General features: G+C 47.0%; 1 protein-coding gene across 2 annotated transcripts in view; it reads right to left on the reverse strand.

The window, feature by feature from the left end:
* Positions 1 to 18,464, reverse strand: part of ZFHX3 (zinc finger homeobox 3) — a 381,379-nt gene that overhangs the window by 79,340 nt on the left and 283,575 nt on the right. Inside the window, exon 5 of one of the 2 annotated variants that reach the window (XM_086945558.1) lies at positions 9,964 to 10,035. The exons of the other annotated variant lie outside the window; for it this stretch is intronic. Coding sequence (XP_086801684.1) covers positions 9,964 to 10,035 — 72 coding nt within the window. The remainder of the gene's footprint in view (positions 1 to 9,963; positions 10,036 to 18,464) is intronic. 2 annotated transcript variants of the gene reach the window in all.

Consider the following 18,464-nt stretch of genomic DNA (forward strand, 5'->3'; position numbering starts at 1 on the left):
AGAGAAACCCGGGATGACCTCAACACATAAACCGGTCTACAGCTCCAGACAATTGGCCAATGCATCCATAGCAACTAGACTGGAGCACTTATTGATGTTGTGTTTGAACTAAATGATCAACTACTTCAAAAACTTCTTTAACCCAGTGAACATTCCAGTGCGCTAACTGCAAGATGTTTTGCCTATTTCGGACTTAATAAATGAGTAACTCTATACCCAACTACGGTTCCAAATGTACTTGTACATCGCCACAGAAGGAACATTGTAAACCATATTTAGAGATACAGTCATTTCCTCACTCAGCCAATTTTCTTCCCGGCATTGTCCAGGTCCTAGTGGTGTGCTTGTTACTATCACGGACATTATTATTATAAGACAGCAACAATTGTATTATTTAGAGCAGGAAAACTTCCTTGGTGATAGGGGTGGTTTAGCAACAGCGTTCGTCACTGACACAGCCAGCTTTGCCATGCTGCCCCAAACTTGTTCCGTAGCACTATTCCAGAAGATGGAATACCTCCAACATGTCTGCACTGAAGCACCCCAGTCCGGACAGACCAGTGCTGGAGGTACCTCTCACCACTGCTCCTACCCCAAACAAACCTCTTCCCTTGCACATCAAATATGATTTGAGCAGTACTGAGATGCGGATGAGCACCCAAGCAACGTCTGCTGCATTTGTGGTCAAGCGTCCAGCAGTGAAAAGAGAGAGTGTTGACCCACTGACCCAGTCTCTCAGCCCCTACCGCCTCCGTCCCGCTACCGCTTTCCCAGCAGGTTCCTATCTCACCGGCTGAGCTGGGAAACCGGTCTCCATTTCCCTGAATTACCACAGAAGCCACAGACTAAAAATAACCTCTCAAGCCCAGGGAACGTGGTTAGAAGCTCTGGGCAGCAGAGATTTCATTACACCTCGGCTGGCGCTCGATCCATTTCCTGACACTTATAGGCACAAGGTAGGCCTAGCCCTGGGGAGGACAGGCAAGCGGGGGCTGCAGAATAGAAAGAGCGAGCAGCGCAGCTCACTCCAGCTTCACAACTACTACCTATTCCTGGGCTATACAGGTATCTAGTCGTACAGCCAGAAAGACACAGATAGTGCAGTGCAAGTGACACAGCTGCACCTCTTGGAAGACATATGAATTGCTAAGCTGAACTGTGTCCTGTTTTGCCTGGTGTGAGCAAAGAAATCAACATTTGCATGTAAGGAAATTCAACCACTGAGGTGTTGATACATGAATTCTTTCTGTGCACTCTAAGGAAATAAGACTGTTTCCCCTACGAGCCAGCACCTTAGACAGTCAGTCAAACCGGACGTATGCAGACTACATCCCCAGCTTTACCCGAGTCTCGAAGTAACCAACCTGCCAAGCAATCTACTAGTTTCTACCGAGATCCTTAAGAAAGCCATCGAAAAGTGATATATGGAACCTAAAAGCACAGAATTGATGGAAAAATGGTGAATGGGAAAGTGTGTGCAAGATGAACCCAGCAGCTAGAAGACAAGCTACAGACAAAAGACTAGCGCATGGAAAGGCGGTCTGACGCTATCCCTAGATGCGATCTTAAAATGCTACAAGACGACGCAAATCAATACCACTCAATTGCTTTCTCCATAAGTCAGCAAGCTCTTCCCCAAAGTACTTAACTGTACAGACCGTTACCTTCCAAATCCTTCCACACACCGCACAACTAAATGGTAGCGTATTGATGTCTCAATACAACAAAGACAACCCAACTCATGAATAATTAACCCCTCATGCTCTGTACTCCATGATTACAGAGAGCAAGAAGAGAGGACGGGGCAGAACTGGGAAATGTAGATCAAGAAACGTCCCCTGCTCTAGTCCGAAACTTCAGTTTAATGAGTGTACCTTTATGAGTCTAGCTTTTACACAGTGTTTTGATTCCAGTACCAATTTGCAAATCGGAAACTGTTCATAGATTCTCGCAGTGTGAAGCAGAACTACCGCCATTGGTACATACCAAACACTTTCTGCATCACTGGCAGTGAGTGACCCACGTACCCCAACCCACGAGGCTTCTTCTTCTGGGAAAAGACCCAATGTCCTAGTGAAGGGTTCTTGTCCCTCCGTCCACCTCTACTCTGGAAGATCAATGCAATGTCAGTCTCCCCATTCATGTAGAATACACAAACACACACCTTTATCTATCCCACCAATTGGATTTAACACATACTCCTTTATATCCACTGACGGAGAAAGAGCATTCATGTGCAGCATCCTTTGTTAACCTAAAAAAATGCAGTCTGGACATGTGTTTGCATACCACATATGTATGGATAGCATACATCTATCAGTAGCAACATTGGTGTCTCCCCATCTGCGCACCTCTGACCAGACCATACACACTTTTCTATTGCCACTACCAAGAGTGTGTACTAGTAGTAGCCAAACCACTACCCACTGCACTGATGAGATCAAAATAAAAAGAACAGAGTCTACATGTATGTGCCTTTAAATGGCCTAAAGAGCCGTTTGTGTGTCACAGGCATCCCCACCACCACGAGTGGGATCTGTAGGACTCCATCAACCCCATTAATGGGTATGGTACATAGCATTCTAACCACGTCATAAAAAGTGTTTACACAAGTGTCTCGATAACACTCAATGAGGGCCACAGGCCTGCTTCGGCCCTCCCACACCTTATTCCACCCCAGCGAAGGATTCTGTGCTGGTTAATATACCATACATGTCAGTTCAATGCACTTCGTACACGCGAAGTCCAACAAACATCACACTACTGAAGAGCTGAGCTGGTGAGCTGTCCAATTGACTGCTACAAAGTATCTCCACCAGGATTGCCTTCATTCATCTCCAGGCGTCAATTGTGGAGGATAACAGTATGCTTAGGCTCAGTCTTCGAGAGTAGGTACCAGGATTCTAACTCAGCCCCCTTCCCTACAGGGCCGGAGGGGACACCTTTCAGAGGGACTCCATTCAGCCTAATGCCTAGGAATTTCTGTGAATTATGGAGGTTTACCTAGTCAGCACAATAGAATACCACAGAGAAAGCCCTTTCTTTGTGTCTTGAATGTGCAATAAATAAAGGACCCAAAGCTTGATCTAATAACAAGTCCTTCAAATTGTAGCAGTCACTGGATACGTAAACACTCAAAATGCTGGAGTGTCATTACTGTAAAGTTTCCTGGGCGGTGGTGTTTATTTATCCCACTTGAGGTGGCAGCACTGACATTTCTAGGTTGGTCGCCAATGCTGTACATTCCATTAAATTCAGCCTTATTAACTCTGCCAATGATTGGAAAGGGGTAGCAAAAAATGGAACGGTTTTCTGTATATGATGAATGATCTAGTTAAATAACTGAATGGGATAAACACCGGTATAATGGAGGGTACATTTCAGATGTAAAATATATTTCATGCATTACAATGAGAGCACTTTCCGGAAAGTGGAATTATATGCCAAATAACCAATAACATGAGGTGAGACAGTAATACTTCCCTGGGTGGAACCAGCTCCTAATCCATGTATATTTTACTGAATTGGCCAAAACAGGTCACGTACACAGTTGTGCTGTCAAGAAAGCCCTGAAAATGGGGTATCTTCAGGACATCTCGTCAACATAACTTAAAAAGGACACAGGTGTTGGTACCATGTGACTGGCAGGGGATAATTACTACAGTTTTACCCTAAGTGGTATGTATTTTCTAGAAAATGAAAGACTCGAAAAACTGGTGCACTCTTCAATTACCAAAACCAGAAATTGCATAACAGTGGCTCCAAAGAAAATAACTTGGTATTTCCCATGTGTTACTTTTTTGAGCAGGGAGGGTTGCTTCAAAAAAAGCAGAGAGGGTTTCCAGCGCATGGAGGAAAACGTAGAATGGTGTATTTTGAAAGCAGCCCTCGGAATCTTTCTTCTGCATTACCATCTGTGGTCCATAGGTGTCACCCCAAGCAAGGCAAGGAACGGCCATGCTCATCTGGGGGACTGAACACATACATCTACCCTGCAGGAGCCGGAGCATCGTGGAGAGGGCTTGAAAGTATGGAATACAATAATACATTCACGAACAGCCCCGCTGCCACCTGTCTTTGTTATGTCGTCAACAACGCGAGGAAAGAAAAGACGCTCTTGAAAATGGATGAAAAAGAGAAAGGAAAACAAACTTTCAGAAGAGTAATCGAGGTTTTCCGATCAGTGGCCCTGGTACAAATCACAGGTGCTGCCACTGCACGGCTCTCTTCTCTCATAACATTGGGCCTCGCTCATCAAGCGGCGGGGTTTCTTCTTCGATGAAGGAGGGTAAGGAAGCGGCTGAGTCGGCTCCTGGGAGGGGCCATTAACAAGAGGCAGAATCTCGGAGAGAGAAAAGGAAGGCGGGAGTTAGGGCAGGGGTGGCGGAAGGGGTGTAGTGTCAGCGGGGGAGAATATCACTTGAGTATGAGTGTGTGTAATAAGTGTCCAGAATCCCAGGGCACTTGTAGCAACTACCCACCCAACCCCCAATAAAAACAAAGACAGTTCCCTCTCAAACACCCCAGAGAATCAACGCGCCAAACAAGAAGCTTAGGCGTCCACCAAGACACGGGCCCGCACACGCAAGAAATCGAGGTTCACAGCAGGAAACCTTGTCCCGGGCCCATGACTGATTCAGAAACAAGCCCAGCGCCGATGCGCCTGTTCGGGTCTGCACACACAGCAACCTGGGCCTGTGGGCACGCACCCAGGGAGCCACGGGGGCGACCTTGATCCGAGCCCACGACGGATTCAGAAACAAGCCCAGCGCCAATGCGCCTGCTCGGGTCTGCACACACAGCAACCTGGGCCTGTGGCCACGCACCCAGGGAGCCACGGGGGCGACCTTGACCCGAGTCCACGACGGATTCAGAAACAAGCCCAGCGCCAATGCGCCTGCTCGGGTCTGCACACACAGCAACCTGGGCCTGTGGGCACGCACCCAGGGAGCCACGGGGGGCTTGAAGTGGGCGACCTTGACCCGAGCCCACGACGGATTCAGAAACAAGCCCAGCACCGATGTACCTGCTCTGGATCTGCACACACAGCAACCTGGGCCTGTGGCCACGCACCCAGGGAGCCACGGGGGGCTTGAAGTGGGCGACCTTGACCCGAGCCCACGACGGATTCAGAAACAAGCCCAGCACCGATGTACCTGCTCTGGATCTGCACTCACAGCAACCTGGGAGCCACGGGGGCAACCTTGACCCGAGCCCACGACGGATTCAGAAACAAGCCCAGCGCCGATGCGCCTGCTCGGGTCTGCACACACAGCAACCTGGGCCTGTGGCCACGCACCCAGGGAGCCTTTAAGTGGGCGACCTTGACCCGAGCCCACGACGGATTCAGAAACAAGCCCAGCGCCGATGTACCTGCTCTGGATCTGCACACACAGCAACCTGGGCCTGTGGGCACGCACCCAGGGAGCCAAGGGGGGCTTGGGTGGGGCGACCTTGACCCGAGCCCAAGACGGTTTCAGAAACAAGCCCAGCGCCGATGTGCCTGCTCTGGGTCTGCACACACAGCAATCTGGGCCTGTGGGCACCCTGGGGGGCTTGAGTGGGGCGCTGTCACCCCCTTTAATTCCAGGTGTAAACAACAATGGATCGCAGCTCTCACGCGCACCAATAATTGCTTTTTCCTTTTCCACTAATAAGCTTTTCAGCAAAGGAAGCGTCGAGCTTCCTGTATTCCCCCTGAGTCGGCTCTTCGGCCCCTGCCTGGCCTGCTCTCCTGTCTGTGTCTGCCTTCCCCCTTCCCCTCTCGGTGCTGAACTTTCTATAGTGACTTCGAGGCCGGGCCGACCTTCACCCCCTGGCAGTGTGGGCAAGGGCAGGGTATGTATGGCTAGCGGGGCATCTCCCTTGCGCTTGGTTTCCCACTTTTACCCAAGGGAAGGACTCCATATGACAGAGGCCGCCAACATACGTGCACTCTCCCGCCACTGTATGGGCACAGCAGTGGAAGCAAAAGGCCCCCAAACCACTCAGTGAGCAAGTAAGTCTACTAGTAATCATTCCGGCCGCCACACCCCAGTCTCACCTTGCTAAGACGTGAGTTTGGGAATCCAACTTTAATACACCGCGCCTTAGAGTGGTGAACACCGATAGTGCTGAGTGTTAGTCGACAATGGTGTATGGTTGTTTGACAACACCACTGTACAGTCGGCCAACAGCAACCTGCAATGGAGTTCAGCAACAGCCTGCAGTGGTGGCCCACAGCAGGTTAGCAGGTTGTCTGGGGCCTACTTAACAGAGGCCCTTATCTTTCAAGGCTTCCAGTCAGCCTACTGCCTCTGAATATCTGTGTCACAAGAGGAGTTTATCAAAGCCAACATTCCCACACAGGAGAGCCCCTTCCACACATTTGTCTCTCTAATCACCTTTCATGCTTATTATAGGATCATGCATATGACAATAACTCCTCCTCTAGTACACAAAACTGTTAAGATTCTGCAACCAGTCCACCGCAACACGATCAGAGCATAGCTCCAACCCTCATGGACAACACTCCACTCATACAGGACACCCTCTATCCACACACCGCTCGAACTACTCATCCATGAACTTGCCCGCCATTTTCCCTGGCAAGGATTTTGCAAGGCTACTCATCACATAAATCAGCGACCCTGTGTGGTTTCTGGACAATGACCCAAGGTTGGGGCGTAAAACATGTTTGCCTAGTGGTCAGCACTATTCATTAGCCATGGCTGACAGTTCAGTAGATTGACTTACACGAGCTCTGTGTGGTTGGCCAACAATGACCCTGTTGAGTAGGCGGTTCTGTGGTTAACTGTCAATGGCCTTGAAGAATTTGCAGCCCTGTATGTCTAGCCAGCAATGGCTCTGTGTCAGAGGTCTTGAACATCTTGATTAGGTTGGTCTAACAGCTTCCACAAGACACTCTGATTCTCCAACTGATCGGCTGCACTAAGCAGGTTTATGCCAAGAATATTCATGTTTAATGACTGTCCTTAAAACAGCGCCTATAAGGAAATCACAGAAAAGTCGGGTCTGGTGACTCAGTGGACTAATGCATCCACTACAGGGGCCTGTGTTCAACCTCATGGTCACAGGTTCAAATCCCAGCGGGTCCACTCAGCCCTTCATCCATCTGAGGTCGATAAAATGAGTTCCATTGAGTTGGGTAACAATAAACATCTGTTATGCAGCGCCAAGAGACCTCTGGTTGAATGCGCGCTTTACAAATTCACATGTTATGTTATGCTAAATCACAGAAGTGGACACAGCTTGCTATTGCATTGGAGGAGGCCAGCGAGTATGCAAAACCCCCTCCGTGTCTATTCTGTCATATGAAAACTGCACACAGTCTGCAATTTACCTCGGACTGGGCCCAGAAAGACAAGAGAACCCACTCGACATATGTGGAGCAGATTACGGGGGAGCACACGCAGATGGACAAACACACAGAGGTGAAGTCATTTGCTCTCGACTCCTGCATAGCTCGTGAGAAGAATACTCTCCTCTTAATTAGAAGCTGCCTACCCCAGGCTGGGCTCTTCGGCATGGTTAAGCCAAGACAATGAAAGAGCCACTAATGGAGAAAGCTGATGCAAGAGGGCTTTGGAGACCTGACCTTGCACACTTAGGGAGTCATGACAAGTTTCTCAGCCACTGGCCTTCCCTCTAGTAATAAGTTAGGCTCGATTCCTCCTTTGTACTAACAATCCACATCATCTATGCACAGGAAGGAATCAATTTGGCTGAGGTGGAACGTAGTTTGATAATTTGAACAGAAGAAACCCAGGGCCTACAGTGTGACAAGTTCTACAAATAAGGTAGAGCCCACTCCTAAGGTAGAGATGCTAAACATTTGAAGGAAGAAATCAAGAGATGTGCACATGTAATGTGAGAGGCTAACAGTGTTGGATTTTTGTCCTCTAGAAGATGTTTAAAGGTACCATATTTCATTGGCGCAAGATATCCAATTTTGAAAGAAACTTTGTTTAAGCTTCCAAAGGGGATGTGGTGAGCATAAGAGCATGTTGTTATATATGAATGGATTGACTAGTTAGGATGCAGGATGGATGAACATAAAAAGTCCTAAAACTACGGATCATTGTGATTATTGTCAGAAGAATACAGTAAGATAAATAGAAGGGAGCTGCTCAAGTTGGTATTGCAAGTCGCGATATACGGTTCCTGGACTTGTGCGTGTGCCCTGTGGGAGTCAGTGGAAGTTTGCCACAGATTGGCAGGAGCACAGTGAGGGAGGCCTTCTTCCAAGTAGTCAATAACGTTGCACATCTGTGTCCTTACAGGTTGTGGGAGACTGGCTGGCCCGGACTGCGGGCATTAGTATACAAGAATGGAATGGTGTGTTCTCACTAGTCTGTAGATGAATGTAAGACCAGACAGCAGACAGATATGGCTTGAGTTTGATAGCTCCTTTGAGCTAGGCGTGGTTGTGGTGCGCGTGAGTAGTGCCCCCATTGCCATTAGGATGTTGGTTGCATCCCTGCTGCTTAAGGATACCAAGAGAAACCTTGCCGGAAAAAGAGCACATTACGATATTTCCTCACGTATTGGTGAGTATATTTAGAGATTAGGAGAATTAAGGCAATGTGAAGTTGCTTGACAATTGTACTTCGTGCTATGATTGAGGACAAGCTGCCCACATCAGAGACAGTAATATATTGTGAATAGGAAAGCCCCACACTATACTAGTAAACAATATAGCAGAGTACACCTTACACAATATTGGCCCACGCACCTCAACTACCCCATAAACCTTTACATACTTATCAGAAACCTCCGCTCAGCCGGACATCTACACCTACACACACAGACACACACACACCCCACTAAACACCCCCCACCCCCTCCCCAGATCTGGCAGTCGTCCCTTCTCCTTCCGGACTCCTAAGGCCTGGACTGACCGCCCCTGCCTGTCAGTCTCGGCCTCTGTTCTTGAAATCTGCAAGAAACTGAAGATCTGGGTCTTCACCCAGCCCTGCCCCTGGCTTGGCCTATGGAACTCCTGCGTCAGCGCCAGGACACTCTCTCGCGTGAGTTGTATACCATACAAATACACATAATATAACATGCTGCCATCCGAGAGGCTCACATGATTGTTCGACTGTAAGAACGATAGGGCGAAAAACTGAAACATTAACACCAGCCACTATCAAATCCATGCCATGATAGTTTCATAGCCAGGGTAATCACAGCAGCATAGAGTTTGAAAGCGCTCTCAAACTGTTGATACAAGCTCTCAAACCCTGATTTGCCCAAGGGAGGTAAACCCAATGTGCTACTGAAAGTCAGACCAGAATGAACCACCCTGGAGGACAGACACCCAATCAGTGGAATGAATATATAAAAAGAAAGCATTCAATACCTTTACTTCAGCCTGACCCAATAAATGAAGAAAGGTGCGCCAGATGCTGTCTCAGATATGCACAAACACTGCATTTGCCTGAATACAGTGGGCCCCTGTGCAGACTGAACAGTAGCTGGGGAATCTGGCTTCACAAACAAGTCTTGTGCTCTTAGTTGCCTTAACTGTCTCTCCCACGGACCCTAGGCCGTGATCATGGAACAACGGTGTGTAAATATTTCTAGAAGATACACAACGAAGATTGTAAAGGAAGAGATCTGCTGTGTAACAATTAAACCGAGTGACTCCACTTATTTGGGGGTGGCCAACAGTTGTTTTTGTCTAGAAAGGTAAAAGTAACTGTAGGATATCACTTGACGTGCTACACATTAATATCATCCTTTTCAATCAAGATGGTAGCTTGCTCCTGACTCTCTACCAGATTTGCTTGCTTAAAAGACCAGTGGAAATAAAGATTTACAAAAATCAAACCAATAATTACTTTAAATAAAAACAGTAAGAATTTTAAGCCTGTTCAGTTTGTTCACTGAACATCAGAAATCCGACACACAGCTGATAAGCCAACAGAACCTCAAGAAAGTCAAAAGGACACTCACACAAACCTGGAATGAAGGGTGGGAAGGACGGGTCACTATTTTGCTTTCTTCCAAGGATATCCCTTTTCAAATTCCGTGCTGGAGGGTACATGAATGTCACAGGAGTGAAGGAAACACCAACCAGCACCAAAAAACACCAAAAGAATTGAGAAGATGGCAACATGAGACATTCAGATGTCAAGGCTGAAATTTCCAGTTAACAAGGATGCAAGGACTGACAGACAGCTTTATTAAATATATTACAAAAGACAACAGAATGAGCAATCACCAGCATCAGAACACAGGAGGCAAGAAGTAAAAATAAAAAAATAAAAGAGTGGGAAAGGAGGTACAGCAATAGCAACAATGGGGCAACCTTGTAGAGAAGCTTAGGCCCCTTATTTAGGCGACAAGCATGTAATGTTATACTTTGTCAGTGCCCCTTCAATAAAGCTTATTGGTGCTATAGGACAAAACAACAGGCATAAATACAGGAATAAAACAAAGGATTTAGAGTGACCTTCAAGAGGCCATCTGGAGGTTGACTATGCATGTCTTGAGGTTTTTTTCTGAAGATAGGGATGCAGTCTCTGTAGTATAAGAGGGAGGTTGTTCTCGTCTTTCCTGGCCACAGCTGAATAAACTGTAGCATAACAAGACAGCTTTAGTTCTAGTGATAGTCTATAAACGTTTACCTGACAAACACAGAGTTTTGATGATACAACGGGAATTCTGCCACTATGAATGCTGAGAAGGCTGCAAAAATGGTACGATGCATACTAACCAGGGGGTTTAAAAACAATGTGCTGTCTAAAAGGAAGCCAATGAGGGGGTCTCAGAATGGGTGTAATATGGTCCCGTAATCTGGCTCCTGTTATTAGTAACCCTGGGTAAAGCACTACGCTACGCTCACGTAGTTTGCGAAGTTTGCGCTACTTCGCACTAGACAAACTGTACGTAGCACAGTGCAAACACGCGTAGCGTGGTGCAGCAGTCATCTTTTGCTTGCTCGCGGTCCTCAACATAAAGTTGGCGACCGCGAGCAAGCAAAATGACATCCCGGCGAGACTTTTTCCTCGTTTGCGATCAGCAACATCAAGTTGCCAATCACAAGCGTGGAATGCTCGCGACCGCTCGCGATGAGAAACTACCAGACCGCGTTGAGAAAGCTGCACCTCAAGTAAAAATCTACTTTAGCGGCAGAAAACTACAGCTCTCACAGCGCAAGATGCCATTTTCAACGATTGCACAGTGCCGGATGCTTGTCCGCACTGTGCAATCATTGAAAACGGCATCTTGCACAGTGCGAACTGGGTACTACGCAGTTCGCGTAGTGCTACGCATAGTGCGAAGTACACTTCACGTAGCTACGGGTAGCGCTACTTCGCAAACTACGCCCTGCCCTAGTTATTACCTTGCTGCAGCGTTTTGTACGAGTTGGAGACGTAGGAGCAATTTATCCTGCAGGCAAGAAAAAAGGACTCTTAAAAAAAGAGAATTGTATATAAGAGCCTTTGTTACTGTGATATGGTGGGTGGGGTCAATGTAATGGAGAATATTTTTCAACCCAATATGTCAAAACCAGGAGCTAGTTACTTCTGGGTTTCACTAGCTGTGGAAGATGAATGATGTTACCTGACTGCCATCTTGGAATGGGGGAAGCCTGCCAGACGGTAGTGAGTACGTGGCGCACATGATCATTTCAAACAACCTTGCTGGCACGCTGGACGCCTACATTCCATCCGTACTGCTCACATGCAGAAAAATGCGGCATTGGTGGTATGCCGGTAGGAGGATCCCAAACAGATTCAGAAGCACAGAACTAAGGGCCATCCCCTTGCAGGAGTGAAACTCTCAGGTCAGTCCCAGCCCATGGCAACAAGGAAACACTGCATAACATCTGAAGAGAATGGCAGTGAAATGAAGAGCTTAGCAAACTCTGATACCTACCTGATCAAGGAAAAGGCCCACAATTTAGATTTCTGCTGTCTTGGAACGTATGCCTATCTACCATACACATACACAGATTGTGCGTGTGTGATGAGCCCTTGTAGAGAGGCTGTGTATTCTTTGGGACATAGTTAGATCCAGGGGACGCTTTCTAGGGTGCATGGAGCTCTGCTGGAATGGATTTGCGGCACGGATTGTTCTTTTATTTTCTGCACCAAAAACCAATGCCCATGCCTGCCCGGGAAGAAAGACGCCACCCTGAGTCGCCGCTGCATCCTGCCTAGCAGCTCCATTGATCTGCTACACACTTGGTGCCTTCAAAGTTGTTTATGATCAATATGCAAATTGCTCAGGGCATTGATCTGGTATTAATTTTCAATTAGAGAACCCACAAGGGGTCTCGCCAGGTCAATACTGAACAAATCCGAGGGAAGAGTGCCGTGCCAGACTGACAAGTTGCTCTGGGGTTAGGAATCCCCCATCTCCCATCTTTTCTTGTACTGGCTGTCACTGGAGGGGGTGGAGGTCTTTCCTCGCAGTCCTTCTTGGGTCTGTCTGCACGTCTCTCCATTCACACGCGCAGACCCCTTGCCTCCTCGTAGTCTCCATATTCTGCTTAGTCACGGAACATCACCTCTGAGACTTCTCTTGGCAGGTAGCCATGGCTGGAGCTGGCAGCCAGTGCAGGCAGAAATAAAGCGAGAGGAAGACACATACATCACCACGCACAATCCCATGCACATTCCCATGCAAGGAGCTCACTGAGATCAGGGGTGGCGGGAAGGGGCAGCCCCCACCCTCGCACAACATGAATGGAGTGATATAAAATGACGCACTCTCGTTTACTGCATAACCTGCCCTTGAATCATACGATGTGTCAACTGAGCCGCTACAGCAACCCCCGCACAATGCTGCCACTTAGGTGCATTATCGGTGGCTTCCACCCTTGCATCATGCTGCCACGTCACTGTTGGCTCTGAAGTCCATGCATCACAGTGCCACTCACTGTCGTGATACGGACTCACTGTTATTTCGGCACAGCACCTGTAACATGCTGCACTTGTGGTTACCTCTCTCAGGCCTACTGCTAATGTATCCTGCTACCATTTGACCACATCTCTTATTCCTGCTGCTTCTGCATCACACTGCCTCCCGTCGCATGTCGCTGTGGCTTGCAGTGAGGCCTCCAGGCCCTGCATTACACTGCTACTCACAGTCAACTCTGCACCACCCTAGTCCACTGCCACTCAGTCACGTCTCAGTCCCTGCATCCAACAGCCTCTCCTCAAACACGTCATGCTTGAAGCTTCTACACCACACTACCACTTGGGCACCTGAGCAGCAAAGGTTGCAGGCGTCGGGGACAAGTCACCAATGCCTATGCCTGCTGCCCCTGCACTATACTGCAGCCCCCACTCCAGGATGTCTCTCCAAAGCCTGCTGATTCCTCATCATGCTGCCCTTCGGGCTCATATTTAGACAAAGCAACATCATGACTCTAGCATACACTTTAAAGGCATCAAGGACGTATGAAGCCAATGTATCACAAAGGCTTGTGGCCAGGGCATGGCAATCCAACCCAGGCTTGTATCTCCACCCATGAATCATGCTGTCACATATGTTTACATCTTCAATGCTTGCAATCGCTGCATCATGTCACACATGCACCTTCTGGGTGCAGGGACACCATGCAGGCCAAAATAGCTTGTTGACAGTTTTATGAAGTAGCTTGCAGGCCCATAAAACCCAAAGTTTTTGGGATCAGGGAGCACATGTTCCACTCTGTTTTTACTCAGAATACTCTGCACCAGGAGGAACTTAGAGCACCTTTCCTACCGTCCTGGAACACAAGAGGGTCCAAGACAGAACATTACTGGATGCAAAATATTCAATTCTGACAAGCAATAGTCTTGGCAAGGACGTGAGGCATTTTAGGGACACCTCAACAATCATTCCCAATCACTTTAATGCTGGTAGCAGCTGCTCCGACAGGCATTCCTAACGCCCAACAATTCTGGGCAGAAGAGGTGTCCAACCCTGCTGCACAGGGATGCGCCCTTATGCGCTCCAAGGCAGCTGGTGATGGATCGGTGTGCCAGGCAGCCCTGCCACTCAGCATAAACCAGCACATTAGCTACTACGCATAATTGGATTATGGATAACATTAATTAGTGAGCAGCTCATTAATGACCGAGATCTATAGCGTTCCATTGATCAGCGGGACTTGTTAGCTGGCCTCCGAACCAATGGCGGATGTAACAAGCTCTCATATTGGCAGAGCAATCACAGCAATCAATCCCAGGCCAGCTGCTGCCACACCAGCCTTCCTAGTTTACCAGGATCCTCTGCCTGTGGCATGGGGACACTTGAAGTGCCACACGCCTGGCGCCACAATCCAGCACCCGCTCTCCACCTACAGCAGAGGAGGTGGGAGGAGAGCATCATACAGGCCTGGGCGAAATTTCACTTACGCCTGGTGTAATCTTGCGTAATTTTCGCCATTTCACATTGTGCTAGTTAGGTGAGAAGTGGGAGATTACTCCATTGTGCTACGTTGTGTAATTGAGACTTTGTGTAAAAATCCTGTTGCGGGAGCACAGGGAGAACGTTAAAGAACTGAGACCAAGAGTCTGTTGTTCGTACGATGTGCAATTTAGCATTTTTTCTTTTTAGCATAAAGTGCATCATTGCCCTAAAAATGAATGCAAGAATGCATTACGTGCTGGAAACAGTGCAAAATGCAGAAGCCGGCATTTCGCACAATAATGTCTAACTTTGCAGAAATCTTGGAGAATTTTGCGTACTTCACACAAACAACATTTCACCCAGGCCTAGTATAAAGGTGTGCCGCTGTGACCCTCATGGTGACGAAACAGGTGGTGGAGGGGTGTAAGAAGTTCTCCTTGAACAGGGCATGTTCTCCTTAGGACCACACCTACGAGAATGTTCTCCGAGTAGAGGTGGTGGATCAAAATAGGTACATTTAGGAAATAATATATGGGGCAAGAAGAAATTATCGAGAGATAAAGGCAGCAACATCGAAATAGTCCATCTTCTCTTTGAGAACTCATCAACCACCACCTACATTCACTTGCTGGGTAACCTATGACCCTGCACAGTACTTGTTTGACTTTTGGCTAGATTTACACTATGCAAATACCACATAGGTACATATATACCTAGGCCCTGTATGGTGCACCTTAGATCACCAGCTCCTGCTAGGGATGTGACCAAGGGATGTGTAGACTGGCCGCGCCTGGCGATTCTCATCAGACTTCAAATTCTGAGCTTCTATCCCACCATTGGTCAGCAACTTGTACCACATAGAGGTACTCTGAAACTCGGAACAGTCTCCACCACTCCACTTCCTCACAAACTCACTCATTCATTCTTCGATTCAATAACTATCTCATTTATCTCCACTCCTGTTCCTGCTTCCCTACTAGTACCATACACGCTGCGTATTGTGATTTGGCTGGGCAGCTGGAGCACAGGGCAATTAAGCCGATGCTATTGGGTGCTGGACTGAAAACCTGCAGATGAATTTCTAAATAAAGAGAATTACACCCACAAAAGTACTTTTAAAACTAATTAGACCCATTTCCAAAGTGCTCTCCTCGCAGGGTTGCTGGGCTGGTGTCTTTTTAGCTCAGAACTTACTTAGAGGAAAAGCACCCCCCTCCTACGGTAATTACCGCTTTTCTCCTTCAAACTCCCAACTGGAGATCAATGAAGCATTTTAAGACTCATTGATTTACAATTAGCCAGGCTTTCTCACTAGAGCCTTTTTAAGGAGGAAATTTGCTTTTTCTTGCAGGTCTTTGCAATCTGAACATTTTTTTGGAGGGTGGGGGGTCAGAGGGGGGAGCGCTGGGTGTAAAGGTTGATTTTTTTTTCTGGTCTATGTTTCTAATGGGAGGAAGGTTGGGGAGAGGGGTGACAGAAACTTAAGTCTAGATGGAAGTGCACAGAGAACGCCAACTATGTCACAGAAGCATCATTATTAGCCAAGATATTTTGGTTAGTGCATGCACAATCTGTTGCGAGATATATTGTGGCTCGTCAAGAACATACAGGGGCATTTAGCCTGCCCACTGCTTACCATTGGTTGGCTTTCCTTGTCACTCATTCGCCTGCTTCGTACTTGTATCCCAGCTTGTCAATCTTTTGTTTGTCCCTGCATAGAGCATTGCCTATTTACATCTCTTTTGACTGGTTGCCTTCGCAGCTTTCATTGCTTGATTTTAAAGAACCTTTTTCTTTTGTGTTAAGCACTCCCCGTGAGTGCATGTTTTACAACCTGTCTACTTTGTATACTTCTCTACCCCTGCACTCTGTGTTGTTTTGTTGCACGCCTGCTTATCCCCGCCCTCCATAGTGCAGGGGCCTGTGTACTTCTCCCGTGTACTTCTCCCCACTGTTTTCCTCACATGTGTCCATTTTGCTTCCTCTCACTCAGAGCCTTCCTTTTCTTTTGCCTGTTGTTGCTTCCTCCCACATGCACCTACCATGTTTCTTACTTGGACTCCTGGGTTGCTTACGCCCCCTAATGCCCTCCACGTATTTCTTCTGCGCCTCCCACAATACCCCTTTGTTGCTTCTGCATGGCCCCACAGCCCTCCCCTGTGTTATTTACATGGCAAGTTTTGCTTCAGCGCTCCCCGCTGCTTCCACTCCACCCCCTTTTAAATAAAACAATTTTGCACGTCTTATTTTCTTTTTAGTTACCAATCCAACTAGATCCGTAACTAAAAAGAAAACGAATAGAGCCTGCCTAATGTAATTTTTTTTTTTATATATATAAACTTTTGCCATGCTGCACATTATAGGATATGCTGTGTTGCGTGGCTACAAGCAATTAGCAAAGCCAGTAGGTCTCAAAGGTGAAAACCGTTGGCTTTCCCAATGCTTGTGCATAGTGCAGTTAAGCCACGAAACTTAAGAATGGGAGACTGTAGACATATAGGAAAGAGTTGCGTGGTAGCCACGGGAAATCTGAGACTCAAAAGGACCTCTAATTGCTACATAGGTAGACAAAAGCAAACCGGCTAACCCAAGTAATCCTGTTCTGAAAACACTTCAACATATATTACCCCCCTCACTCCCTCGACCCTCTCAGTTTGTTTCTTGGGCGATGCTACTACCGACTTTGGAGCCAGACAACCATGAGTTGTGATCCCAACTTCCTCACTTGGCTAAACTGTGTGAGCTGTGACAAACTATGTTACCTCCAGGCGCCTCCTTTTTTCTATCTTATCCAGTGTGAACCATTGTTGAAAAACACACAATAATTCTTTATAGAGTGTCCTACCTCTTACATCAAGTAACAGGCACTCAACTATCAATGGGTTTTTACAACTTAATTTTAGGGCCATTTTCTCGGTATCTACAATATAAGTAAACTTATGCAAACATGTTGGGTACCTCACAGTTCTTGTACATTTATGGTAGTTCTGATGATATTTATGTTTCACCTTATGTCTCACAGGGATTTATTTATTTTGCTTCAGATTTGTACTTTTAGCCTATGGCATTAGTTTGGAAAACATGGTGAAGATTCAATAAAGTTGTGTAGGACCTTCCCTCCTCAGCTTGCCGGTTGTAGGGAGCACACAGTTGTTTCAATACTGATACTGCAAGTTCTCTCTACTGGCCAGGTTTCTAGGTGCCATGTCTGCAATGGGGCTGCAAGGCTGCCTTTAATTCCTATTGGAAGATGTTGTCGAGTTGCATCTGTTTTTAATTCTCATTATGAGACATGGTCTACCTCATAGCAGGTAGTGTGAAGGTTTGTATAGAATACAGTGCGATTCTAAACTATCACAATGAATGAAGCCAATGTTCAGCCGGAGATAGTGCTTGTAAAGTCAATGACTGTATTTTAAACTTGGATCCACAGAAGAGTTAAATGGATGATCTCTGTAGAAACTACATTTCTCTGGACTATGCCGTTCACACGTTATGATTCCAAACAGAGTTGAGGTAGTGTATTATTACAGAAAAACTGGATGCTTCCGCTTAATAAATTAATGGAGACAAGTTTAACCTATTGGATACCTTAGTTATGCTCCTATGTCTGGATCTTCATCAAATCTGTGCTACGTCTAATGCTGCAAGGTGGACATACCAAGTCACTGTCAATATTACATGAGATGTAAGAGAAGTACCTTAACCTGTAACACTAATTGCAACAACTATTTTCTTTCATGCAAGTACCAATGGGTGGCGATCATTTTCTCTATGAAGTTTTAAGAGAGGTGACGTGATAGTGATTCAAGTTGTCTGGTTCCAAAGACGACCCATGCCTCTTCGTCAAGGACAGCAGCACCAGGCAATCAATAGTCGTCTCCATTTCCATTCTTACTGGGCATGGTAAAGTTTTTCTTGTTCCCAGACCCAGCTGCCTCTTGACTTTGCTGAGATTTCAGGGCACCATGTAGCAAGTTACACAGTGCAGCACACACATGATCATGCAAGGGAAATTGATCCATCATGGATAAAGCGGCTGCTTCTCCTGAGGTTCTCCTAGTCATCAGCAGATCAGGGGGCTCTTGTTAAAGACTAGAGTTGTCTCATGA

The sequence above is a fragment of the Lissotriton vulgaris genome, chromosome 12 (assembly GCF_964263255.1).
Source record: "Lissotriton vulgaris chromosome 12, aLisVul1.2, whole genome shotgun sequence".
Classification (NCBI taxonomy): domain Eukaryota; kingdom Metazoa; phylum Chordata; class Amphibia; order Caudata; family Salamandridae; genus Lissotriton; species Lissotriton vulgaris.